Raw genomic sequence first — 27,920 nt, 5'->3', positions numbered from 1 at the left:
GCAGGCTCTTTTTTGGTTCCATATGAAATTTAAAGTAGTTTTTTCCAATTCTGTGAAGAAAGTCAATGGTAGCTTCATGGGGATAGCATTGAATCTATAAATTACTTTGGGCAGTATGGCCATTTTCACAATATTGATTATCCCTGTTAGCATGGGATGTTTTTCCATTTCTTTGCGTCCTCTCTTAATTCTTTGAGCAGTGGTTTCTAGTTCTCCTTGAAGAGGTTCTCCACATCCCTTGTAAGCTGGATTCCTAGGTATTTTATTCTCTTTGTAGCAATTGTGACTGAGAGTTCACTCATGATTTGGCTCTTTGTCTGTTATTGGTGTATAGGAATGCTTGTGATTTTTGCCCATTGATTCTGTATCCTGAGACTTTGCTGAAGTTGCTTATCAGCTTAAGGAGATTCTGGGCTGAGATGATGGGGTTTTCTAAATATACAATCATGTCATCTGCAGACAGAGACAATTTGACTTCCTCTTTTCCTAATTGAATACCCTGTGTTTCTTTCTGTTGCCTGATTGCCCTGGCCAGTATTCTCTTCCAATACTATGTTGAATAGGAGTGGTGAGAGAAGGCATTGTTGTCTTGTGCTGGTTTTCAAATGGAATGCTTCCAGTTTTTGTCCATTCAGTATGATATTGGCTGTGGGTTTGTCATAAATAGCTCTTATTATTTTGAGATACATTCCATCAATGCCTAGTTTATTGAGAGTTTTTAGCATGAAGGGCTGTTGAATTTTGTCAAAGGCCTTTTCTGATCTATTGAGACAATCATGTGGTTTTTATTATTGGTTCTGATTATGTGATGGATTACATTTATTGATTTGCATATGTTGAACCAGCCTTGCATCCCAGGGATGAAGCCAGCTTCACCATGGTGGATAAGCTTTTTTATGTGCTGCTGGATTCAATTTTCCAGTATTTTATTGAAGATTTTTGCATTGATGTTCATTAGGGATATTGGCCTGAAATTTTCCTTTTTTGATGTGTCTCTGCCAGGTTTTGGTGTCAGGATGTTGCTGGCCTCATCAAATGAGTTAGGGAGCATTTCCTCTTTTTCTATGGTTTGGAATAGTTTCAGAAGGTGTGGTACCAGCTCTTCTTTGTACCTCTGGTAGCATTCAGCTGTGAATCCGTCTGGTCCTGGACTTTTTTTGGTTGGTAGGCTACTAATTGCTGCCTCAATTTCAGAACTTATTATTGGTCTACTCAGGGTTTGACCTCTTCTTGGTTTAGTCTTAGGAGAGTGTATGTGTCCAGTAATTTGTCCATTTCTTCTAGATTTTCTAGTTTATTTGCGTAGAAGTTGGTACTCTACACGTTCAGAGAAACTTCTCTAGTGATGAAGTATAGAAATGATCCCTGAAAGTATAGTCTTGTATTTACTATTTATTAAGTGGAAGTGGATCATTATGAAGGTCTTCATCCTCTTCGTCTTCATGTTGAGTAGGCTGAGGAGGAGCTGGTCTTTATGTCTCCAGGGTGGCAGAGGCAGAAGTGGAGGAGGTAGAAGGGGAGGCAGGAGAGGCAGGCACACTCGTGTAACTTCACAAAAAGTAAACTTTCTACTTTTTTTATTTCTCTAAAAATGTTTTTTTATGGGACCAATCCTTCTTCAGCCATTTTCTATAGTTCAATGCCTGTATCATAGAAGGGTCCATGTTGTAAAAGAAGGCAAAAGCAGTCTTGAATAATCGGAACCCTTCTGCCAGATTGTGTAATGTCAGTTTGTTTTCTGGTACTGCTTCTTCTATATCTTCATCATCTGACAGTGGTTTAGAAGGACTTTTCTCTATTGTCCTCTGTTAATTCCTCTTGTGTGGTGTATTAGCTCTTGAATTTCTTCAAGACCCATATCTTGAAACCCTTCACCCACTGCGTTTTTGTTTTTTTTTTGTTTTTTTTTTTTTTTTTGGCCATATCCACAGTCTCTTTGGTGATTTTCTTGGCTGGCTGTGTGGTAAATTTTTTGAAGTCATTTACAACATCTGGACACAGTTTTCTCTAGCAGATATGTATTATTTTGGGCTCCATGGCTTTCATGGCCTTTTCTATAACAATGATGGTGTTGTCAATAGGGTAATACTTCCAGGCTTTTATGCTTTTCTCTCTATCAGGGTTCTGTACCATAGCATTGACAGTGCTTTCCATAGGGTACCATAATGAGCCTGAAAGGTCGTTAGGATCCCCTGATCTAAAGGCAGAATTAGAGATGCGTTTGGGGGCAAGTAGACCACTTTGATGCCTTTGGTGTTGAACTCATGGAGTTCTGAGTAGCCAGAGGCATTGCCTAGTGTCAAAAGAACTTTAAAAGGCAGTTTCTTACTGGCAAAGTACTTCCTGACTCCAGGGACAAAGCATCAGTGGAACCAATCCAGGAAAAGAGTTCTCATTGTCCAAGCCTTCTTGTGGTACAACTAAAAGTCTAGTATTTATGTTTTCCTTTGAAGGCTCAGGGTTAGCGGCTTTATAGAGGACAGTTCTGGTCATAACCATGACTGCGTATGCACAAAATGGTACAGTAAGTCTGTCCTTTGCTGCCTTAAATCCTGGTGCTCGCTTCTCTTCCTTAGTAGTAAATGTCCTTTGTGGCCTTTTTTTTGTTTTTTTTTCAGGATTGGGCAAATTTTTTCTGCGTTAAAAACCTGTTCATCCAAGTGCTTGGGAGTTGATTAAAAAATATATAAATAAATAAAAACAACAAAACTACCCTGTTCAGGCAGATATCCTTTCTCCTCAGGGAATTTATATGGTATCTGGGAACTTACCTGCTGCCTCTTGGTTAGCAGAAGCTGCTTCTCCTGTTATCGTGCTATTTTTTTGGCCAAATCTGTTTCTAAAATATCAAACCATCCTTTGCTGGCATTAAATTATCCAGCTTTAGATTCCTTACCTCCTTTTGCTTTAAGTTGTCAAGTAATGATTTTGCCTTTTCTTGAATCTTATTAGAGTCTATAGGTATGCCTTTTTTTATAGCAATCCTGTGCCCACTTAAAATGTGCATTTTCACTATGAAACTCAAAGTTATTTCACAAAAAGTATAAAATTTTCATACCTGCTGGCATAGCTGCATTGACAACTTCACAATTTTCCTTTTCTTTTCTTATAGTGGTCCTTATGCTGGATTCATTTATTTTGAAATGGCAGGCAACTGTAGCTGCAGGCCTCAATCTCTGGTACATATCAGACAATTCAATTTTTTCTTGCAATGTCGTGACTTGTCTCTGCTTCCTGGGAGCACTTCCAGCATCACTAGTGGCACTTCGTATGGGTCCCATGGTGTTATTCAGGGTTTATAGTATTACATCAAATGTGTTAAAAATACTTGAGAACCATGAGATATAACTTGTTACTGCAATATTAAATTTACAGGAGAGATGAACTGCTCATGTGGAGGTGATTAGCATCACATGGCATTTTCAGTGAATACCTGCAACACTTGAGTTCACTGCAGTAGCAACAGGGGGTGTCCACAAAATTATTACAGTAGTATGGTATGTACTACAGTTAATTTTATGCAACCATGATATAATATCATATTTTTATGTTTGTTTACATTTCTCTGTACTGAGAATGGCATCATGTATAGTCTGTGTTACTTTTCATAAGACATCTGTGTATATTTTATGGTTGTAAATGATGAAATAGACTAGTAGCCACAAATATTTTATGCTCATCACATACCTCACTTTTCTTTTTTTTTTTTCAGTATTTCTAGGCTACACAGTTAGTTTTTTCAAATTATTGCAAATCTCCAAAAAATTTTCCAGTATATTTATTGAAAAAAATTTTGCATGGGTAAGTGTACCCATGTAGTTCAAGCCTGTGTTGTTCAAGAGTCAACTGTATAAGAAAACGGCACTCATTGTATTATATACAGAAATAAACCTGTGTGTGTATAATCCATGTGTATGGGTGGGTGTCTGTAAAAAAGCTGCCCTAATTATATATATGTTTTTTAAAACTAACTTAACATTTTATGAATGTACTTTTTATGCTATAAAATGTACTTCAAAATATGATTTTAAATGATTGTACAATATTCTCTCATGATGTATTGTAGCTTATTTAATTTTTTCCCTATTATTTGGCATTTATGGTATTTTCCCATTCTAATAAATAACATTGTAATGTCCTCAGGATCCATCTATTTCCTTGTTTTTTTCAATTCCAAAATATTTAACTTGAGAGAATTGTCCAAGGCTTGCTGGAATTTCAGTATGGCAAGCCAACGAGAGGTGATGGTTGTTCAGAATAGAGGAGTCTCAGTTTCAGTCCTCTAAGCGGGCATGGTAAGGTATTTCTCAAACCAGGCTGGTGTTGCTTTTAAAACCAGAATTGATAGCAGTAGACACATGCTGAGAAGAGTATTTGTCTTGGAGGCAGAAAGGGCACTGTCCAGGAGGAAATGAAAGCCTTACCAAGAGCTAGATAGCAGGACTAGATCCCAGCTGGGAGACAAATATAATGAAGAAGCTTCGTTTTTTTTTTTCGAGGTACATTTAAAAAGATAAATTATGTTTGTATCTATCTGGGCAGGGCTTTGGGTTAGAGGAGAAGGAGCCCAAGGCACCTTTATGGGCAGTTGGGTACCTGGCCCATCACCAGGATTTATGCAGCCAGACTGTTTCTTGGCCTTCTGGATATAGAAGCAGCTCTTTACTAGGCTGCCTGAATTTGCTCACAAAGTGTGTGAAGCTGAGCAACAGGGTGAAGGTCCTTAATCCATGGCTTAGAGGGAGTGAGGAAAGCTTTGATTAAAATGGAAAGCTTAATGTTCATTGAGTTTCTCACCTATAGGACAACGAGAGCTAGAGGGGTAGAAGATAAAAATACTAGACATAACCTCTTCCTTAAACTTGTGGCCTAGTTACAGAGAAAACCACATTATGAAACCATTACTAACCATATATGATACTGTTTATATATAGACCAGAGATGTCATCATTAGTGTCTGATGTGCCTAAGGGTTGGAGGACAGTTATAGTGGTTCATGAGTTCAATGACAATGTTTAAACTGTATTTTCCCTTTGCTGATAATCTAAGAAAATTTTTTTTATCAGATAGTATTATAAGCCTTCCCATTTGCAGTAATAGTTTGTAATTCAAAGACATTTTCATAGGCTGAAACTTTAGTTTTTTAAGTTAACATTGTTCAAACCAGGGTTCAAAACATATTTTCTTAAAAATTTTAATAGTGGAAGATAGAACCCTGATCTGTCCGTGGAAGAGTGAGTAGGTCCTGATAGGTGTTTCTGCTAGAGGAGAGAATTTGCAAGGATGAGCATAGTGCATTTGGGGTACTAGAAAACTTAAAGGATATGACAGTTTCAGGTTTTTAAATATACCATCCCATCCATGTGTCAGTATGGTGGAATACCTTTTTCTTTGTTATTACCTGCCTCTGATGACTAAAGGAGCTGTAAGTCTTTTTGTTGAGAAGGTAACTCCCAGAACCCTCGTTTACAAAACCATCTTCTAACCCTCATGTTATTGATCAGTGTCTAACGTAAACTTTTCTTTCTCTGCCCAAATGTGAATTTTGTTTCCTCAGGACTTTATTTCTGAAAAGTTAATGATTCTAGCAGAGACAGCTATAGGAAAGTCCATTGCATTATGCCTTTGGGCATTAGGTAGTCACTAGGGAAGCAGGTGTTCCTCAAAGGGCCAGAACATTAAGGAGAAATTGTCTTTTTTATGTACCAGCCTAATCCTGCACCTTTACTTGGTTAGGGATTTGTTTCGCTCAAATGTCATTGCTGTCCTTTTAAGCTATTTTTCTTTTGTACATAAGGTATCTCAGATCAGTGATCTTTATTCTTCTTCAATTTGCTGTATGGTTTTAACAGGTTTATTAGTAAAACTGAGTTTGTGTTTGTTAGTTGCATTAGGTCAGACTGCAAGATTATTTGTTCAGATGTAGGCCTAACAAGGGATTGTTCTTTTAAAATCTTTTTTAAGGCAAAATTTTCTCTTTTATTTCTTTACAGATTCCAGCAAGACTATGGAAGAGCATAGCTACATACAAAAGGAGCTAGATTTACAAAATGGTAGCTTAGAGGAAGACTCTGTGGTGCATTCTGTTGACAACGATTCCCAAAACATGATGGAGAGCCTCAGCCCAAAGAAATACTCTTCTAGTCTGAGATTTAAAGCCAATGGAGACTATTCTGGCTCCTATTTAACCCTCTCACAACCTGTGCCTGCAAAGAGAAGCCCTTCTCCTTTGGGAACCAGTGTCAGAAGCAGCCCCTCCTTAGCCAAAATCCAGGGAAGCAAGCAGTTCTCTTATGATGGAACTGACAAAAATATTTCTATGAAACCTCCAACTCCTTCACTCAACACTACATCCTCCCTCAGTGGATATCCACTTGGAAGAGCAGACTTTGATCATTATACTGGTCGGGATAGTGAAAGGGCCTTGAGGCTCTCAGAGAAGCCTCCCTATTCCAAATATATCTTAAGGAATAAGTCGCATGACAATGTCTACTTTCTTGGAGGGCTGGAAGGTCGGAAGGCATCTGGCTCGCTCCTGGCCATGTGGAATGGAAGTTCCCTGAGTGATGCTGGCCCTCCTCCTATCAGCAGGTCGGGAGCCGCAAGCATGCCTTCAAGCCCAAAGCAAGCCAGGAAAATGAGCATTCAGGACAGCCTGATGCTTCAACCCAGGTTAACTAGACACAAGGAGCTTGCATCTGAAAACATCAATTTGAGAACTAGGAAGTACTCCAGCAGCAGCCTGAGTCACATGGGAGCCTACAGCCGATCACTTCCCAGGTTGTACAGAGCGACAGAGAACCAGCTGACACCTCTCAGCTTGCCTCCAAGAAACTCTCTGGGCAATTCCAAACGAACAAAACTTGGGGAAAAGGATCTACCTCATAGCATAATAGACAATGACAATTACCTTAATTTTTCTTCTTTGAGCTCAGGGGCTTTACCCTATAAAACCTCTGCTTCTGAAGGCAATCCTTATGTAAGTTCTACCCTCAGTGTCCCTGCCAGTCCACGAGTGGCTCGGAAGATGCTTCTGGCCTCCACCTCCTCCTGTGCCTCTGATGACTTTGATCGGGCTTCCTATGTGGGGACAAACCCGAGTCATTCACTTCTTGCTGGAGAGTCAGACAGAGTTTTTGCGACCAGGAGGAACTTCTCTTGTGGATCTGTGGAATTTGATGAGGCTGATTTGGAAAGCCTCAGACAGGCCTCAGGAACCCCCCAGCCTGTCCTTCGGGAACGGAAAAGCAGTATTAGCTCCATTTCAGGACGTGATGACCTGATGGATTATCACCGGCGGCAGAGGGAGGAAAGACTCAGGGAGCAGGAGATGGAGCGATTGGTAATCTTCATCTCAACAGTGATTGACCTCACTGTTTCATTAACCAGCATCTACAGGGCAGCCTTGGAGATGGACTCCAGGATATGTGGGAATATAGGATATTCATGTTCACCAGCCACAGCTGCTATCTTTCTCTTCTCTCCTGCTATCCTTCTTCTTCCCATATCACTATTAATAGGCGTGTTTGGCTATCTTGAAGGCCTCCAGGAATTAATGTTAATTTAGTTGCTCTGCAGAATTCTCACAAGTATAAATTCTTTAAAAACATAACAGAGGAGTTGCGAATTTTATGAAATTTCTGAGTCTTACAAACTTCTCTTTAAGACTATGAGGAGATGCTGACTTGTATTATTTATATAATTTGCTTATGTATGGTTATGAGAGAAGTAGTCAGTGAAATCATGACTCACCAAGAATTAGGTAGTGAATTTGTCTTTATAGCAAGTTGTCTAGAAAGTTGGAGTTGCCTCAGTGGTGCTCAGCTTTTGTCCACACTGTTCATACACAACCTTACTATCTTTAGCTCTGATTCTTAGCATGTCTGATTCCAAACTACACATACTCACAAGATCTATTGAGTTGTATTTTTCCATTTAAAATGAATTTATACTTATTGTTGAAATATTGAAAATAAGAAGACAGGGGGAAACATCCCTTGAGAGTCTCACCAATGAATGAGAACAAACAACTGCGTTTTTCCATTCTCTTTTAAGCACAGGTTTTTCTCTTAGAATGAATACCTGTGAGAGATTACTTTGATTCATTTTTGATTCATGATTTCCTTAATGAGAGAAGCTGCAGGACAGTAAAGCTGATTTACAACAACACTGTAGGATTATCAGAAGTATTTTAGTTGCTAAAATATTCTAGAATATGATTTTTGAATCACAAAACTCGTTAATACCCTATACGACAATAAAATTGTAACCCAGGCTTGTCCAACCTGTGGGCTGTGGGCCGCACAAGGCCCACAATGGCTTTGAATGCCACCCAATACAAACTCAAAGTTTCTTAAAACATTATGAAATTTTTTTTGCTTTTTGTTTTTTTTTTTAAGCTCGTCAGCTATCGTTAGTGTATTTCATGTGTGGCCCAAGACAGTTCTTCTCCAGTGTGGCCCAAGATTGGATACCCCTGTTGTAACCTTTGGATTATAATGGACAGAAACCATTTGCATCCATCCAGAAGGAAATATGTTTGACATTTTAGAGCAGTAATCATTTGCATCACTCATAGTTTTTGATAAGTTGATGTCTGTTCTTACAGAGTTTTCAAATACCCTAACTGACAATAGTGAATGAAAGCAAATGTGCATACCCTTAGAGAATTTAGATAGTCTTTGAGTGGGTCAGTTATACAGTACTCAGTATGACATTCCTCTTTATTATCATAAATAATCTCTGCACACTGTTCATGGTCACAAAATGGCATTGTGTTTGGGCTTGCTTCGTTGACAGAAATTCATAAGATGTTTTAATTAGCATACAAAAATCTTGTATATGGACAGCAAATATAATGCTATACCATGCAGAGCAACTATTATTTATAAAGCCAGAATATTAACTTCTATCCGATAACTTATCAAGAAATCTGGGAGAGCATTTTTAATGGCTTCCACTACTCCGGACATCTTCCTTAAATGCTTCTATTTGCTCTTCTATTCCAAGTATAGGCAACCAAATTCAAGAAATTCATCTCTGCTAGGTTTCATGTTCAGCATCTCTAAGTGTTGGTGAATTTCTCTTTCCTTCAGATTTTCCAAATCTGGTATGGTTCTTGGCAATCCAGGAAGTGACCTTCTGTACTGCCTGTAAGGTTGGGCCCGTTAAGTCAGTTTTGACTTCTTGGGAGAGCTTTGTGGATATTGCTCTAAATATGAAGTTATATATTTTTTCTTTAATAGTGGGCTTATCATATCTGTTGAAATGAGGCTTATTTTTAAATTTGACACTCTGGACTTGATCTTGGTTGCAGAGTCTATTTGTTTGACTACATTGTGGTAAAAGGGATGATGGATTCTTATCAAGCCTATGCAAATGATGATATTGCCATTAAAAAGTAAAGTGACTCAAGTTACTTCCTGAATTCTGAGAGATCAGTGAGAACAATTTACCATTAAAATAATATTTCATTTAGTTTGCAAAATCAGAGTTAGCTGAATAGAGGATTAAAGATAGAGCAGTATGAATGCCAAAGGGTTTTCCCCCTGAAAAAATAGAACATTAAAAATAATACGGTAATATTCCAAAACACATATCCACACTTAGAAATTCATTTTTTATTATCAATTCAATCACTTCTATGTAATTAATTCTTATTTCTCCTTATGTTGGGCTCTTAATTTGGTTTCATGAAGTCATCTATTTCTAGACTAAAAAGTCCTGAAAATCTGATTTAGCTGCCTAGTACTGTCTCATTTTTGTCTATGCAATGCTTTGAAATACTAAGAGTTAAGAATACCTGGTAAAGTTCTGTCCACAAGGTTCTAAAACTGTCTTTTCTTCATTAACGAGATACTGTATTTTGTAGGCAAGCTCACGGGGAAAGTAGAGAACACTTGGTGAATGTAAGAGTTAAGTGGCTATGGTTATTTATGGTTAACTTAACAAACAATATCAGCACGAAGGAGAGTTAAAATCCTTTAAATCAGTTTTTTAAGAACATATTACAGAGAGTGAGGGCACTGACATATATTCAGGGCCTTTCTGTAAAGTACCCAATCTTTGAACATTACCTATAATATTAAAAATATTATTTTACCTGTACAAAATTATCTTAAGGAAGGGCGACTTTCTCATTTGATTTGAGAAATTTTTAGGGGCACAGTGAACAAACCTAATTATTTCTAGCCTCTTTCTTTTTGTAAAATTAAAGAACAAATCTTTGTGATTGCCCAGAGGTTCTCTGGGAAAACCTAAAAGTAGTTCAGGAATAGATATCTTGGAAATTTTATTTTATTTTTTCTGTATTTAGGGTCTGCCTGATCTTGAAGGCAAAATCAGAGATTTTGCCACTTGAGTAATAAAGAATTGTGTATACCTGAGAGTAGTGAATGTTCGTGGTTTGGCTATTTAATAAAATGGCAATGGATTATTTTATGATGAGCAAGAAACCTCAAATCATTCAAAAATGAAGAAAACGCTTTGCAAGAATATATTCCAATCAGCACAAAGCTCAGGAAGTTACACTTGTAAGATACTAATCTCTGTTCTGTGGGCAGATTAGTACCGCCTTTTACAAGCATAGGCTGATTTCTCCAAGATCAATCTGTCATTTCAATAGAGATAACTGCATTTTAGTTTTACATTAACAGGGTGCTTGTCATCTATTACATTTTTTAATGCATTACATTAAACATACTTTATGAATAATTGCATCAAAATCATGCAGACTTTGCCGAATTTTTTAAATGTTGTTACTTCTTTATAGCCTTTTTATTTGCAAGCATTATAAAGCAAGTTCAATGTAACTCCCTTTTTTCAAATCTGCAATTTTCTGTTTCCATCAACTTCTGCCCTTCTTTGTTCTCTTCCACATTCTGGAACAACCAGACACTAAGACAAAAATACTTAAAGGTATTAGAAATTACGTTCAAGCTAACACATCACAGAACATAATTACTGATAATGTGAAAAGGTTTGTCACAGTTATAGTTCAGTTTAGGTGAGCACAAAGTTTATATTTTTCTTAATTTTATGGAAGTAATCTTAGCTTATGTTTTTAGCAAACTAATATAAGACAGTTTAAAAGTTCAGGTAAACTAATCTCTTCATCATAAAACATTCAAGTTTTTTTAAAAAATGAGATTATACTTGTATTATACTGTACACTGATGAAACAAGGAAAAGATGTATAGCTGTTTTGTTGTTGTTTTTAAAATGTATTTTTTTTTCTTAAAAGTTATATTTACCCATGACACAGCCCCAGGAGATCCTGAGAACATGTGTCCCTATAGCCGTTTTTAAAACCAAATTATCAAATCAGGTCTTTTTTTTTTTTTCTTAAGAGAGCACAGTTAGGCTGGGTGAGGTGGCTTACACTTGTAATCCCAGCACTTTGGGAGGCCAAGGTAGGAGGATCACTTGGGTCCAGGAATTTGAGACCAGCCCAGGCAACATGGCAAAACCCTGTCTCTACAAAAAATACAAAAATTAGCTGGGTGTAGTGGTGCACACCTGTAGTCCCAGCTACTTGGGAGACTGAGGTGGGAGTATTGATTGAGCTCAGGAGATTGAGGCTGCAGTGAGCCATGATCATGCCACTGAACTCCAGCCCGGGTGGCAGAGTGAGACCCCATCATTTAAAGAAGCACATTTAAAGCATTAGAATTTCACAAAATTTATTTCAAGAAAATAAATTCTTGAAATTCTGGGAATGTTAGATTTATCTAACTACTTGTTAATCTCTATAAACCAATCAGAACAGTAGGCCTTCTCTATTTAATGTATTATTATCCTCGGGAGATAGAAAAATATTTCACCTACACCCAGTGTTCCCCACCCTGCCCCCAGGTAGACAGATGAAAGGTTTATGGCATAAGTCCTACAGCTCCTATTACAGATCAAAAGTGAACACTGGAACACAAAATCTCACTTTTCCAGATCTCAAAAGACTGATTGCTTTTCCATCAGGCACAAAATATATTCCTGATCTGAGTTCACAAATAGAAAAACAAACAAATTATAAACAACAACAACAACAAACAAATACTCTGTCACCTCTCACCTGACCAAGACTGGATTCCGATTCTACCTGACAACTCACAACGTGGTCAGGTTGTGAAACCAGATTCCTAGTCATGGCTGCCACCAATGGAGATAATTATCAGTTGTATGCAAACCAGAACCCCAGTGAAACTTGGCCAAGGATTAGAAACAAAAACTAAGACAGATTCAGTAAAACAAAAACTAAAGAGATTAGCGAGTCAGTGAAGGTGATGTTCTACTGCCATTTGTGATTTACCTCAGAAGCCAAGAAAAGATGTGTCTGGGCATCCAGCCCAGGAGATATATGGGCAGTGCAATTTAATTGACTGGATAGAGTGAGTCACTTGCACATTTTATTAGGACCTCCAAATTGTCAAGGCATAATTTTCAAAAAGTAAATGCAACTCTTATATAAATGAAGAACGAATAGATGCCAAAGATTTCTTTAACTCATTAATGAGGAAACCAGGTGGGGTAAAGCTGGTTCACTAAGCATAATATATGTAATATTTTTATGTCAGCTGTGATTATACTAGTGTTCCACCTGGATTTTTTTTTTAATGTGTTCAATCTTTATTTGAAAACCCAAGGTAGTTTTATTGAGTATTAAAGATCGAACTGTAATTATGTATCTCCAAGGGCCTATTAATGAGGTAAATAATCCACTTTGAGTCCGTATTAAATAACTTCCAGCTGCTGTGCTATTTGAGATGTTTAGTTTGTTCCTTTTTAAAAAAAAAAAATTTTCTTTTTTGGCTTTGCTCTCAGCTGCCAGTTCATGCTTTGGTCATTTTTGCCAGCCTTTTCGTTTTTTATGATCTTAGAAACCAGTTATCAAGCCTTGATTTGAAATGTTCTGAACTAAGAGTGACTAAGTACAAGTGAGGTCTCAAGGAGGTCCGGAGCACATGAAGTGTGTGCACTTCATTTCACAGACCTTGTGACATCCATTTGGACTGGTTGGTGGTCATTTTAACTTCCTCACTCTGAGCTGTGTTTCAAGTAGAGGACATTAATGGATAAGGTGTTGCTAGAGGGCTGGGATGCTGATTCTTTGACAAATTAGATGTTCTAGAGCATGGGTCACCAACCCCCGGGCCATGGGCCACAGACCAGTAGCACTTGTGGCCTGTTAGGAAAGGGGCCGCAAAGCAGGAGGTGAGCGGTGAGCCAGCAAAGGTTCATTTGTATTTCCAGCTACTCCCCATCACTCACGTTACTGCCTGAGCTCCAACTCCTGTCAGATCAGTGGTGGCATTCGATTTTCAAAAGAGCGTGAACACTATTGTCAACTGCGCATGTGAGGGATCTGGGTTGCGCGCTCCTTATGAGAGTCTAATGCCTGATGATCTGTCACTGCCTCCCATCAGCCCCAGATGGGGCCATCTAGTTGCAGGAAAACAAGCTCAGGGCTCCCACTGATTCTACATTATGATGAGTTATATAATTATTTCATTACACATTACAGTGTAATAATAATAGAAATAAAGTGCCCAATAAATGTAATGTGCTTGAATCATCCCGAAACCATCTCTCCCCCATGTCCATGGAAAAATTGTCTTCCATGAGACCAATCCTGTTGCCAAAAATTTTGCAGACTGCTGTTCTAGAGGTTAGAAAAGTCATTATAAAGTAGGGTATTCTTGTATTCATCCTATTTGACACCTGCCTTCCTCCAAGTAGTCCAGAGGTAGTGATGGCTGTCTAGAGCTTTTTGTGGTCCAAGGCAGTGAAAGTCATTTTCAGAAGAAAAGGGGAAAATTAAAAAATGAAAGCAAACCCTGATGCTTTTAAGAGTATTCATTTGGTTACATTGCCAAAAGTATCTGTGTCCTTTTGTGGAGAACCAGTGGATTCCCACGAATTGCATTGTAGCCATCCAATATTTTCTTTCTGGCTGGTGATGGTTGTCTGTAGTGCCTTGGTAAATAGCATTGTTGCCATTTAGAGCTATGCAGGGCCACATTGATACTTATTTCTCAAACATGTTGTAATGTGATACCAGCTCTCATGAAGCATCATGGAGTAAGGTTTTCTGATTTTTTACACACATATGAATTTTTTACATTACATATGGATTCCTTGAAAATAAGGTTGGCTTTCTTTTAAGGCACATATTAATGTTTCTGTGGTAGTTATGTGAATAGGTGAAATGTCTGGGTCAGCAATTCCTACCATTGAAGGTGTTTTGTCCTTATAGCTCCTATGAAAGCACTTTATAACTATATAATTTTAATCAGTAAGAGGCTGGGACCATACCTATCTTGCTCACCACTATAGATGCACCTCCTAGCCAGATGACTAGAGTATAGGAAGCATTCTTTACATGTTTTTAAAAAGAGTAATTGAATGTTTTTGAACCCATTCTTGACATTTATTCTGGATTTCCTTAATCTGTGACTGTAGTTTGCATCCCTGGTTCCCAGATGATATACATTTAGTTCTAGGTAATAGTGAAGCTCTGTACAAAAAATGAAGATATCTCAGTATAAATGCATTCTTTTTTACTTCCAGAAAGGGGAAATTCTTTTCCAACTTTCAATTAAAAATAAAAAGATGAAAGAGTTATTTTTCTTTACTTTGAAAATTTTCTAGCATTCTTTGTAAGAATTGGTGCTCTCCAAGGTTGTACAAAAACCAAGGCTACAGGTCCAAGAGTCTTGCTTGTGTACCATTGAGCAGATCATAGATCTAATGTTTCTAAAATTAGGTAAAAGACTAATTGAGCATATTTGTTTAAGGATTTTTGGTATTTTATAAAATAAATTTATGTGTTCTCTAATCTCTGAAACGTGGTCAGATGCAGATGCTATTTTAAAGACCAGAAAATAAACAGGTTGGTATTATTTAATGTTGTCATTAGGAATCCAAGACTACTGAGCGTTGTCAGGTCAAAGTGACTCTACATGTAGATTTTTGCTTCTCTATTTGCTTCTTCCTGTCTCTATTTCCTGGTGAGTCCTGATCCCCCCAGCATAAGTTGGGCATTCGGACCTTTTTGGCTGTGTTGAGCCATATTATAAGTTTGACAGTAGTTTTTGTTTGAATAGCAGAATGGACAATGTTAAGATCATGCTTATTGTTGCTTAGTCATAGTATTAATCTTTTTTTTTTTTAGAAGAATGTCTTTGAAATGTGAAGGCAAGCTTAAGTATTGAAAACGATTTTGTCCTCTAGTCTTACTTGAATCTCCTTCCTGATGTGGCCCTTCCGTTTGCTACATCCTGAGTATAATTTTAATTTATAAAAAAAATGGGTGCACTAGCTGGAAGAAGCCAGCTAAATTGCAAATGGGGTGAGAGGTTTGTTTACCAACCCAATAAACTTAGTGGCTCAAGACTTTTGAAAGGATCTTGAGAAACAATGGCTCTCTTCCTATACTCTGAGCTAGAATGGCCATTGGCAGGTACATAAGTTGATTTAATCTTCAGATTCAGCCTAAGCCTTAAGCTGAATTTTTGCTGTGGAGCCTTTTCTTAATTTCTCTGATATTTAAAATAGCCAGTCAATTCTCTACTTTTTTTTTTTTTTTAACTTTCCTACCTTGTTTGGAGGGTTTATCAGATTTAGCTCAGAAATACGATGTGAGCCATGAATGTTATTTTAAATTTTTTTAAGTTAAGATAAGCAAAAAAAAAAAAAAATCCAGGTGAAATTGGGTATAATATATTTGACAGCACAGGAGTAGATTGACAATGCTACCCACTCCCTAAATAAGCAATCTATTCTCTAAGTAAACAGCACTATTTCTAAATAAAGTAAGTACATTTTTAGTCACTGGGTAATATAAAGAAAAATGTTATCTGTCATCAGATCACCTTGGGTCATTACAGAATAAAGCAAGGACTTTCTCTCTACAAATTGCTGTTGTGTGTTTGTGTGTGTGTATGTATGTGTGTATGTGTGTGTCTATATGTGTGTATATGTTGATTAAATATTAAAGGAATTAATCATTAGCAAATTTGGGCTGCCAATTGTCCTCCATTAACTGAGAGTGAAAAAAAAAACAGTTGTCATACCTTTTTTCTTTCTTCTTCACTTGGAGAGATGGGCAGAAAAGCAGTGAGAAGGAAAAATTAGCATTTGGCAATAATCTAATGACTTCACCTTGGGGAAACAGAGCTAAAGTCTTCATGAAATTCTATATTGCAGTAGTCTATTCTTGAGAGCAAACCCTCTGTTCTTATAGTAGCAGTACAAGCTATTGCCTCTTGATGGTGCCACGCATTAAAAAATTATTCTTAGAATTTGAGAGATGTATGTTCTGACTCTTCACATAATTCAGCTTTCTCAGGCTAAATGCTGAAATATAGAAAGCAACTTGGACTAAAAAGAGGCCCTGTATGCCCCTATGTCAGTTATAGAAGAAGTCTCATTCTTTTTTAAAATCATAAATAAATATATGAACACTTGTTTCTAAATAAGAAATAAAGGTCGTAAATAAAATTTGTAGAAAAAATACAAACTAAATGAAAACTGAAAGTATATCAAGACCAACAAATATATAGGAGTGGAGGCCAGGCATGGTGGCTCACGCCTGTAATCCCAGCACTCTGGGAGGTCAAGGCAGGTGGATCACCTGTGGTCAGGAGTTCGACACCACCCTGACCAACATGGTGAAACCTCGTCTCTACTAAAAAAATACAAAATTAGCCGGGCATGGTGGCACATGCCTGTAATCCCAGCTACTTCAGAGGCTGAAGCAGGAAAATCGCTTGAATCCATAAGGTGAAGATTGCATTGAGCCGAGATCGAGCCATTGCAGTCCAGCCTGGGCAAAAGAGTGAAACTCAGTTTAAAAAAAAAATATATATATATATATATGGAGATACATGAAGTGAAGGAGGACTATTGATTGTTTCTGGTAAAAGTGGTCCCTATATTTGTTGTCAAATTACTTAGTATATCTATATTTATTTATTCTTTTTTTGAGGAGAGTCTTGCTATGTTGTCCAGGCTGGAGTGCAGTGGCATGAACTCGGCTCAGCCTGCTGAGTAGCTGGGATTACAGGTGCATGCCACCATGCCCGACTAATTTTTGTATTTTTAGTAGACACAGGGTTTTACCATGTTGGCCAGGCTGTTCTCGAACTCCTGGCCTCAAGTGATTTGCTCCCCTTAGCCTCTGAAAGTATTGGGATTACAGGCGTGAGCCACCATGCCTGGCCTAGTATATCTAAATTTAAAAACTGTCTATTGAGCTACCATTTTAAAAACTTATCATCAGCTAATAGGTTTAGTGATCGTGCTGGCTAATTCTTTTTTTCCCTCTCCGAGACGGAGTCTCCCTCTGTTGCCCAGGCTAGAGTGCAGTGGCGTGATCTCAGCTCACTGCAACCTCCGCCTCCTAAGGGTTGAAGCAATTTTCCTGCCTCGGCCTCCCTAGTAGCTGGGATTACAGGCGCCCGCCACCACACCTGGCTAATTTTTGTATTTTTAGTGGAGACGGGGTTTCGCCACGTATGTTGGCCAGGCTGGTCTGGAACTCCTGACCTCAGGCGATCTGCCTGCCTTGGCCACCAAAAGTGCCAGGATTACAGGTGTGAGCCACCGCATCCAGGCTGTGCTGGCTAGTTCTTATGATGTGAATTTCTCTTCCCCGGCTTGAGAAAAGATTATGGGAATATTTGCTGTAGAGAATATTCTTAAAGTTGGAAATTGATTAAAAAAAAAAAAAATCCAAAACAAGCATTACAAGGGTAACACATCCAGCACTTTTTCTTGTTTCGGCCATCTCAATGTGCCAGTTAAGAAGGTGCTTATTAGAAGTCACTTAAAATAATCTCTTTATGTTGAATAATCAGAGACTCACAGGCAATCATAGGACATAATTCAAAGGAATCCTGTGTATCCTTTACCCAGTTTCCTCCAATGGTAACATCTTGCCAAACTATAGGACAATGTCAGAGCTAGGATATTGACATTGATACAGTGAAGATACGGAACAGTTCACAAGGGTCTCTCATGTTGGCCTTTTATAGCCATACCAGCTTCCCTTCTCCTTAACCCCGATAACCACTGATTTCTTCTCCTTTTCTATAATTTTATCATTTCAAAATATAACCATATAGCATGTAACCTGTGGGTTTGGCTTTTTTCACTCAGCAGAGTTCTGTGGAAATTGGGCAGGTTGTTGCAGTCACTGATTCATCAGGTTTAAGACTGGGATACATGAGGCAAAGGGAAATCCCAGAGACACACTTCTATGTGTTTCGTTGGGTCCCCAGTCTGCCTTCTTTCCACCTTTCAGAGTCTTCTTCTGTTTTTTTTCTCCATATAATGTACAGGGTTCTGAGTTATACTTAGTGGGAGAAACAGGGTAAAGTATGTCTAATTCATCTTCCCTGAAGCTGAAGTCAGTGAGATTAGTTTCCTAAAGTTGCAAATAGCCAAAAGCTTTGCTCTGGTGAAGTCTAATGACTGCAGGTTGAAAAATTTTGGCTTGGATAAATTGGTATTTCTTATTCAAAATTGCTAAGACCATATCCCAGCTCTGGGGTTGTAATTTGGATTTTGAGAAAAGACTGAATTTTAGGAAAATGCTGAGTAGAATTAAGAGGAACAAATTTCTCATATGGTGATTATTATTTCATTCTGATTATAGAATAACACAGCTCAAGCTATGAAAGGTCATCTTTTCCATCAGATCACGAAGACCAAGGCCTAAATCATCTTAGGCAGAGATTTCAATTTACAAGTTGTCTTGGGAGAAAGGAAAATATTCAGGCATACCTCTGAGAGATTGTGGGTTTGGTTCCAGACCACCACAATAAGGCAAACATCATAATAAAGCAAGTGACGCAAATTTTTTGGTTTCCCAGTGCATATTAAACTTATGTTTACACCATACTGTAATATATTAAGTATGCAACAGCATTATGTATAAAAATGTACATACCTTAATTTTAAAATACTTTATTGCTTAAAAAAATACTAACAATTATATGAGCCTTCAGTGAGTTGTAATCTTTTTGCTGGTGGAGGGTTTTGTCTTGATGTTGATGGCTGCTGACTGAACAAGCTGGTGGTTCTTGAAGATTGGAGTGGCTGTGGCAATTTGTGTGTGTGTGTGTGTGTGTGAGAATCTTGCTCTGTCTCCCAGGCTGGAGTGCAGTGGTGTGATCTTGGCTCACTGCTGCACCTCTGTCTCCCGACATCAAGTGATTCTCTTGCTTCAGCCTCCCAAGCAGCTGGGATTACAGGTGCCAGCCACCACACCCAGCTAATTTTTTACATTTTTGGTAGAGACGCAGTGTCACCATGTTGGCCAGGCTGGTCTCGAACTCCTGACCTCAAGTGCCCCGCCCACCTCAGCCTCCCAAAGTGTTGGGATTACAGGTGTGAGCCACTGCACCCAGCTGGCAATTTTTTAAAATAAGATAACAATGAAGTTTGCCACATGGATTCAACTCTTCCTTTCACAAAAGATTTCTCTGCAGTATGCAATGCTGTTTGGTTGTGCTTTACCCACAGTAGAACTTTTTTCAGAATTGGAATCAGTCCTCTCAATCCCTGCCACTGCTTTATCAATTAAGCTCATGTAATATTCTAAATCCTTTGTTGTCATTTCAAAAATGTTAACCGCACCTTTACCAGGAGTAGTTTCTATCTCAAGAAACCATTTTCTTGGCTCATCCATATGAAGCAATTCCTCATCAGTTCAAGTTTTATCATGAGATTTCAGCAATTCATTCACATCTTCAGGTTCCATGTTTAATTATAGTTCTTTTGCTGTTTCTATCACATCTGCAGTTACTTCTTCCACTGAAGTCTTAAACCCCTCAAAGTCATCCATAAGGACTGGAATCAACTTCTTCCGAACTCTTGTTCATGTTGATAAAAATATCAGTACCTCCTCTTCTGAACCAAAATGTTCTTAATGGCATCTAAAATGGTGAATTCTTTCCAGATGGTTTTTTGATTGGCTTTGCTCAGCTCTATCAGAAGAATCACTGCCTATGGCAACTATAGCCTTACAGAGTATATGTTTAAAATAAAAAGACTTGAAAGCCAAAATTACCTCATGGGATGTAGAATGGATATTGTGTTATCAGGCATGAAAACAACATTTATTTTCCTTGTGCATCTTTATCAGAGCTCTTGAGTGACTAGGTGTGTTGTCAGGGAGCAGTAATATTTATTCATATATTTTTAAATTTATTTTAAGTTCTGGGATACATGTGTATAATGTGCAGAATTATTACATAGGTAAACATATGCCATGATGGTTTGCTGCACCTATCAACCCATCACCTAGGTATTAAGCCTGGCATGCATTTAGCTATTTTTCTTGATGCTCTCCCCCACTTCCCCCAAGCAGTAATATTTTTAAAGGATATTTTTTTCCCCTGAGCAGTAGATCTCAACAGTGGGCTTAAAATATTCAGTAAATCACAATAAACAGATATGGTGTCATCTAGGCTTTGTTGTTCCACTTACAGAGCACAGGCAAAATAGATTTAGCTTAATTCTTAAGGGCCTTGGTATTTTTGGAATGGTCAATGAGCATTGGTTTCAACTTAAAGTTAGCAGCTGACTTTAGCTCCTAAAAACAGAGTCAACCTATCCTTTGAAGCTTTGAAGCCAGGCGTTGACTTCTCTCTAGCTTTGTAAGTCCTGGATGGCATCTTCTTCCAATATAAAGCTGTTTTGTCCACATTGTTTGTTTGTTGTTTGTTTATTGATTGATTGTGGCCCAGGCTGGTGTTGAGCTCCTGGCCTCAAGTGATCCTCTCGCCTAGGCCTTCCAAAGTGCTGGGATTACAGGAGTGAGCCACTGGCCCAGCTGAAAACCTGTTGTTTCATGTAGCCACCTTCATCAATTATCTTAGATCTTCCCAACTGACTTGCTGCACCTTCTACATCAGCAAGGTGATTCTGTTTCACCTTGCACTTTTATGTTATGGAGACAATGTCTTTCCTTAAACCTCATAACCCAGCCTCTGCTAGTTACAGATTTTTCTTCTGCAGCTTCTTCACCTCATTTAGCCTTCAAAGAACTGAAGAGAGTTAGGGCCTTGCTCTGGATTAGGTTGTGGCTTAAGGAAGTGTTTGATCTATTTCGACCACTAAAACTTTCTTTACATCAACAGTAAGGCTGTTTCACTTTCTTACCATTTGCGCGTGAAGAATCACCTTTAATTTCCTTCAAGAACTTCTCTTTTGCATTTACAACTTGGCTAATTGGTACAAGAGAGCTCACTTTTGGCCTGTCTCATTTTTGGCATGCCTTCCTCTCAAAGCTTAATCGTTTCTAGCTTTTGCTTTAAAGTGTGAGATCTGTAACTTTCAGTTGAACACTTACAGGCTATCATAGGGTTATTAATAGGCCTAATTTCAATATTGTGTCTTAGGGAATAGGAGGCCTGAAGAGAGGGAGAGAGACAGGGAAATGGCCTGTTGATGGAGCGGTTAGAACAAGTACAACATTTATTAATTAAGTTTGCTGTCTTATATGGGCATGGTTTGTGGTGTCCAAAACAATTACAATAGTAATGTCAAAGATCACTGATCGGATCATCATAACAGATATGATGATAATGAAAAAGTTTGAAATATTGTAAGAATTACCAGAACGTGACACAGAGACATGAAGTGAGCACATACTATTGGAAAAATTTGCTAATAGACTTGCTCGCTGCAGGTTTCCACAAATCACTTTGTAAAAAATGCACTATCTGCAGAGCGCATTAAAGCAAAATGCAGTAAAATGAGATATGCCTGTAGTTACTTTCTTAACATTATTCTCAGATTTAGAAAGAAGATGCCATTGTTTGTTTTACATTTTTTTTCTTTTTTATAGAGATGGGGTCTCTCTATGTTGATGAGGCTGGGTTCAAGCGATCCTCCTGCCTCAGCCTCCTGATGTGCTGGGATCACAGGCGTGAGCCACTGTGCCCGGCCCTCTTTTGCATTTCTCTACATAAAACTTTGTGACATGCTTTTAAAATTTTAACACAGGCCGGGCTTAGTGGCTCACGCCTGTCATCCCAGCACTTTGGGAGGCCGAGGCGGGCGAATCACGAGGTCAGGAGATCGAGACCATCCTGGCTAACATGGTGAAACCCCATCACTACTAAAAATACAAAAAATTAGCCAGACATGGTGGCACATGCCTGTGGTCCCAGCTACTCAGGAGGCTGAGGCAGGAAAATCGCTTGAACCCAGGTGGCAGAGGTTGTAGTGAGCCAAGATCGCACCACTGCACTCCAGCCTGGGTGACAGAGTGAGACTCCGTCTCAAAAAAAAAAAAAAAAAATTAACACATAATATTTTATGTGATATGACTCAGAAATAATTGTATTATAGTACTTTCAGTTGATATGTTATAGTCTACTGTCATTTTTTTACATGTAGACTTTCCTAGCTCTTTACCCACTGGTTTCTTTATGCATTAAAAAAATCTGATTTTTTTAAAGGATAGGATATGTTTTCAAATATCAGGATTTAAAGGTCTTTATACCTCTCATATACTTATTTTGATTGAACTAAAGTATTTTAATGGATTGTGTTTTATAGACTATAAAACACATATATAGTCTTTCCAAAGAAGTAAACAAGATCTTCTGGAACTTGATCAAGCTAAAGTGAAAATGTAAAGAGATGACAGTATGATTATATTTTGTTGTGTTTTCTTTAATGGTGAAGAGCAATAGCATAATTTCTTTAACAGAGTGGGCTCAGGCACTGTGCAGACTTCCTTCTGGGACACTATCTATGTAAGAAAAACATCTGGCATGTTTTTCATAGATGCTGTATGGAAATTATGATAATACTGATCACATGAATTTCTTTGACTTATGGCCGTTTTTTTTCAGTCTATAGGGAGAAATACACTTTTTTCTCCTTCGAATGTTTTGGAGTCATTCATAATGGGCATTTTCTTTAAAATGATATATTTTGTCTTTTAAGAATAGTTCACCTCCAACCTTAATATTTTTTCAAAGTAAAACATTTCATAACCCACCCATCTGCTGGTTGATTTTAAGTAGAAAGTGCAAAAAATCATCAGGCAAAGGTCTAAAATATAGAGGATCCTAGAAAAATGGTAATTGTGGTCAGAAATTTACTTGCATCTGCCTAACAAAATGCAGAGGTGGAAAAAACAAGTCAGGAAAATGTCATTGGCCACAAAGTTACTAGGATTAATTATATCAAGTTATATTACTTAAGAACGTGTTTAATGTAAATGAAAATCAAAATAGGCTGGGCATGTTAGCTCATGCCTGTAAATGCCAGCACTTTGGGAGGCCAAGGTGGGAGGATCACTTGAGCCCAGGAGATTGAAGCTACAGTGAGCCATGATCACATTATTGCACTGTAGCCTGGGTGACAGTGCAAGACGCTGTCTCAAAAAGGAAGAAAATAAAAATAAATAAACATTACTTTAGCATATGTTAGTAATTAAATATATACTTAATTTATATTTATATCTATTTTTAAAGTACAAATAAAACAGGCACATAGCCAGAAATAGTAGTAGAGGCAAGTGGGTTTGAGGGAAATGTTGACACGGGTGAGTAACAGTAAATATTTATTCAATTTTTTTTTCTTTGAGGCGGGGTCTCCATCTGTCACCCAGGCTGGAGTGCAGTGGTGTAGTCACAGTTCAGTGCAACCTCCGCCTCCCCAGCTCAAGTGGTCCTCCTGCCTTGGCCTCCTGAGTAGCTGGGACTACAGGTGTGAGCCACCATGCCCAGCTAATTTTTGTATTTTCTGTAGAGATGGCATTTCACCATGTTGCCCAGGCTAATCTCTAACTCCTGGCCTCAAGTGATCCCCCACCTTGGCCTCCCAAAGTGCTGGGATTATAGGTGTGAGCCACCAGTCCTGGCAATTTATTCACTTTTTATTTTATTTATTTTTTAACTGGAAAGCTACCAAACCACAATGGGTTTAGAGAGACTTCTGAGTAATCATAATTTTTATTTGCATTTTTTTTGTGATAGTAATTTTTAAAAACACAGGTGAGGAATTGGTTCATGAGATAAGATTAGAAGAACTAAATTTCTTCTTCTAAGTATGAGTAAGGCAGGATATGAGAAAGTTCCTCAGGTATTTGAATGATGCATGCCCTCAGTAAGGGGGGGACACCCGTTTCTCTGAAGTTTAGGGTGGAGCCAGGGGCAATGTGAATAGAAGCCTGGGTTTTATGTCAAGGGTGAAGTATGTGTCCTTAATAAGACAATGGATTTTTTGGAGGGTAGTTCTTTCTAGAAGCTACTCCACTGTACTTAATGTGCTGGAGGGAATATATGTTGCTCTGTAGTGGTGAGCATGGGAGGACCAAATGACAAGATGCCTTTCTCCCCAGGTTACTATGGCAACTGGGCAGAGCTCTCTTGCCAGGGGCAGAGGCAGGTGGACCGCAGGGCAGGGAGTTGGTGGCCTTGAGGGAATTCTGTGTCCTTCTGGATAGCCAAAGAAACCCCACAGATTTTTCAGGGAGACATTTGGCTGCATAACAATATTTTTCCTGTATTTCCTTTCCCTGAAAATAATTGGGTTTGGTTTTTAGGTGTGCTTCTTAATCAGTATTAGAGATGGTTCTTCAGGGTCTACAAGATAATTATCTAGTTCACTTCACACTTTTGACAGAAACCATCCTAACCATGACTGACAAACAGCGAGCACCTACTACAAGACTGGCACCACCTTTAGACTTGAAAGCACATAGTGCATCACATGTTCTCGCACACAGTTCCTTACTGAATTCTTCCAAGATCCCAAGGGGAGGCACTGATCTTCTCATCTCTGTTTTATAGACCATGTAATTGAGGCTTGAAAGGTTGAACTTAATTAAAAAAAAAAATAACTGTGTTGTAGGTCTGATAAGTGCCAGAACTTCACATCCACCTCCATGTTCTTTCTACTTAAGCTGAAATACAGATTCTGCTCTTAAAGTCCAGCTGGACACAGTGGCCCACATCTGTAATCCCAGCACTTTTGGGAGGCCGAGGCGGGCAGATCACTTGAGGTGAGGAGTTCGAGACCAGCCTGGCCAACAAGGCAAAACCCCATTTCTACTAAAAATACAAAAATTAGTCGGGTGTGGTGGCAGGCACCTATAATCCCAGCTACTCGGGAGGCTGAGGTGGGAGAATTGCTTGGACCCAAGAGGTGGGGGTTTCAGTGAGCCAAGATTGCAACACTGCACTATAGCCTGGGTGACAGAGCGAGACCCTGTCTCAAAAAAAAAAAAAAAAAAAAAAAAGTCCTAGGGTTCTGTGGAGGTAAGAAGTCAATTTATTCCACAAATCATTAAATTATAAGATGACAGAGAGGCACTGAGCCTCCTGTAGTCCTGATATCTTTATTTTTAAGCGCTTCACCTATTTCTGGTCATTTCACTCCTAATTTTCCTGGGGAAAGTGCGAAATGCCCCTTCTCATTGGAGATGTCCAATCTGCATAAAGGCAGGAGCATGCTGCCCCAGACTGCAAAGCTCTGGGAATGAGTGGAGATGGAAATGCTGAGCATTAGTAGCTTCTTGGAGATTGGGAGTGTGGGTGTGGTGGGGGTGAGAGGGGAAGTAGGGAAGTAGAAGAGTAGATCTACTGGATAATCTGATCAAGATTGCTTTTTGTTTTTTTTGAGAGGAGGGAGGGACTTGAGTACATTTTCAGACAGAGGAGGAGTCAGTAGAGAGGGAAAGGTGTAGGAGAAGGGATAATCAATAGAGCAAAGCCACAGGACAGTGGGAACAGGGTGCAGTGGTACAGGCAGAGGGCTTCCTCTTGGAAAGACTGAGAGACTCTCCTCAGATAACTGAGCTAATGCTTATGCTGTTTACTTTGTCCCAGACACCCTTCTAAGTGTCATACATGAACAGTCATGCATTGCTTAATGATGGGAATGTGTTGCTGAGAAATGCATCGTTAGGCAATTTCATCATCTCGCAAAAGTGTATTATGAAAGAGAACGGCAATGATTTTTCCTATTCACACTGGCCACTAGTTGCATGAGAGCGGGCCCTCTAATTAGGTTACTAAATCTCTCTGTGCCTCACTTTCCTCATCTGTTAAATGGGGATTAGAATAAAACCACTCCCACAAAGTCATGAAAATTAAAAATTAAAATACAGGTGGGGATTGTGTCTGGCACTCAGCAAGCGCTCAGTGAGTTTTAGCTAACTGCTGTTGACTACTATTTTGCTCTGGGGATAGGTGGGAATCATTTAAAAGTGTAAGAATTCTAAAGTAGACAGTAACCCTTTCAGTTGGGGTCTGATGTAATGTGTCAAGAGATAGGCTTTCTGTTTTTTTTTTTTTAAAGTCATTTATTTATTTATTTATTTGAGACAGTATCTCATTGTCACACAGGCTGGAGTGCAGTGGTGTGATCTCAGCTCACTGTAGTCTCTGCCTCCCAGGCTCAAGCAATCCTCCCACCTCAGCCTCCCAAGTAGCTGGGACTACAGGTGTGTGCCACCTCGCCCAGCTAATTTTTGTATTTTTAGTGGAGACAGGGTTTCACTATGTTGGCCAGGCTGGTCTCAAACTCCTGTCCTCAAGTGATCCACTGCCTTGGCCTCCCAAAATGCTGAAATTATAGGCGTGAGCCACCACACCCAACGTTAAAAGTCTGAGCTACCTTTGGGAGGGTCACCCCATGGGTAAGCTAGGGATTCCTCAACATGTTTTGCAGTAGGTTTGTTTATATCAGCATCACTGCAAACACATGAGTAATAAGTTGCACTGTGATGTTATAACAGCTATTATGTCATTTAAAAATAGGAATTTTTCAGCTCCATTATAATCTTTTTTTTCCTTTATGTTTTTCAGGTTAGAGAATGGAAGATGACACCCATTATAATTTTATGGGACTACCTTTGTATATGTAGCACCTTGTTGACTGGAATGTCATTATGTGTGCAGATATTTTGTTTTGGTCAATGATGGACCACAAATATGATAGTGGTCCTATACAATTGTAATACCATATTTTTAGTGTACTTTCTATGTTTAGGTATGTTTAGATACACAAGTACTTACCATGGTGTTACAATTGCCTACAACATTCAGTGCAGTAACATGCTTTGCAAGTTTGTAGCCTAGGCGCAATAGACTATACAATATAGGCTAGGTATGTAGTAGGCTAATACTATATATGTTTGAGTAAGTACACCCTGATGTCTGCACAAAAACGAAATAGCCTAACCTTGCATTTCTTAGAACACATCCCCATCGTTAAGCAACACATAACTGTATACATTCATATATATAAATCCTCATGATAACCCAATAAGGTAGATATTCTAGTAATTCTGGTTTATACTTGAGGAAACTGAGACACAAAGAAGCTAAATAGCTTGGCCAGGGTCACACAGGTAGCTGCAGAACCCAGATTCAGACCTAAGTGGTCTGGCTCCAGAGTTCATGCATTTAGCCACTATAGTACATTGAAGAAAGGACTAGATGGACAAAGATAGAAGAGGGAAGTCTAGGGAATTTAAGCAGAATGGCCGTGGTCTCCTTAGGCAGTGTGTTTGTGTATGTAAGTGTATTGAGTATGTTTGAGAAGTGGGTATTGAAAATCAATGAGTGGTAAATGCTGTCCTAGTTATTCACATATGTCTCACTCTCAGTACAGTTATATATTATTCTTTGGAAGAATAGGCATTAGCATACAAAACATCAATAGTAATCTGCACATAACAAATGTTGGTCAGTTAGTGGCTGTCACATTCTCCAATAACTTACAGTTGCTTCCAGAGCAGACACAGTCCATACAAAGGCATTACACTTTTATTTCCTCTTTCCAGCTCAGCCCTACTGATGGTGCACGCATACATGCAAATGCTGTTTAAACTAAGGGTGGCAGAGTAAAGTGTTTTCCTGACCACAAGCCTGAAGGCAGACTTCCCAGCCAGT

The 27,920-nt window shown here is 38.7% G+C and overlaps 1 protein-coding gene and 1 pseudogene across 7 annotated transcripts in view; one reads left to right on the top strand and one right to left on the bottom strand.

Annotated features, from left to right (window-relative positions):
• Positions 1-27,920, top strand: part of PHLDB2 (pleckstrin homology like domain family B member 2) — a 235,411-nt gene that overhangs the window by 138,463 nt on the left and 69,028 nt on the right. For 6 of the 7 annotated variants that reach the window (XM_058437521.1, XM_058437518.1, XM_058437522.1 and 3 more), the window contains one exon: positions 5,994-7,342. The exons of the other annotated variant lie outside the window; for it this stretch is intronic. In XM_058437521.1, the coding sequence (XP_058293504.1) occupies positions 5,994-7,342 (1,349 nt within the window). The remainder of the gene's footprint in view (positions 1-5,993; positions 7,343-27,920) is intronic. 7 annotated transcript variants of the gene reach the window in all.
• Positions 1,208-1,381, bottom strand: LOC116467761 (small nucleolar RNA U3; annotated as a pseudogene).

This window comes from Hylobates moloch, unplaced genomic scaffold (assembly GCF_009828535.3).
Source record: "Hylobates moloch isolate HMO894 unplaced genomic scaffold, HMol_V3 SCAFFOLD_4, whole genome shotgun sequence".
Lineage (NCBI taxonomy): Eukaryota > Metazoa > Chordata > Mammalia > Primates > Hylobatidae > Hylobates > Hylobates moloch.
The sequence above is the reverse complement of the archived record's forward strand: the minus strand, read 5'-3'. Positions and strand labels throughout refer to the sequence as shown.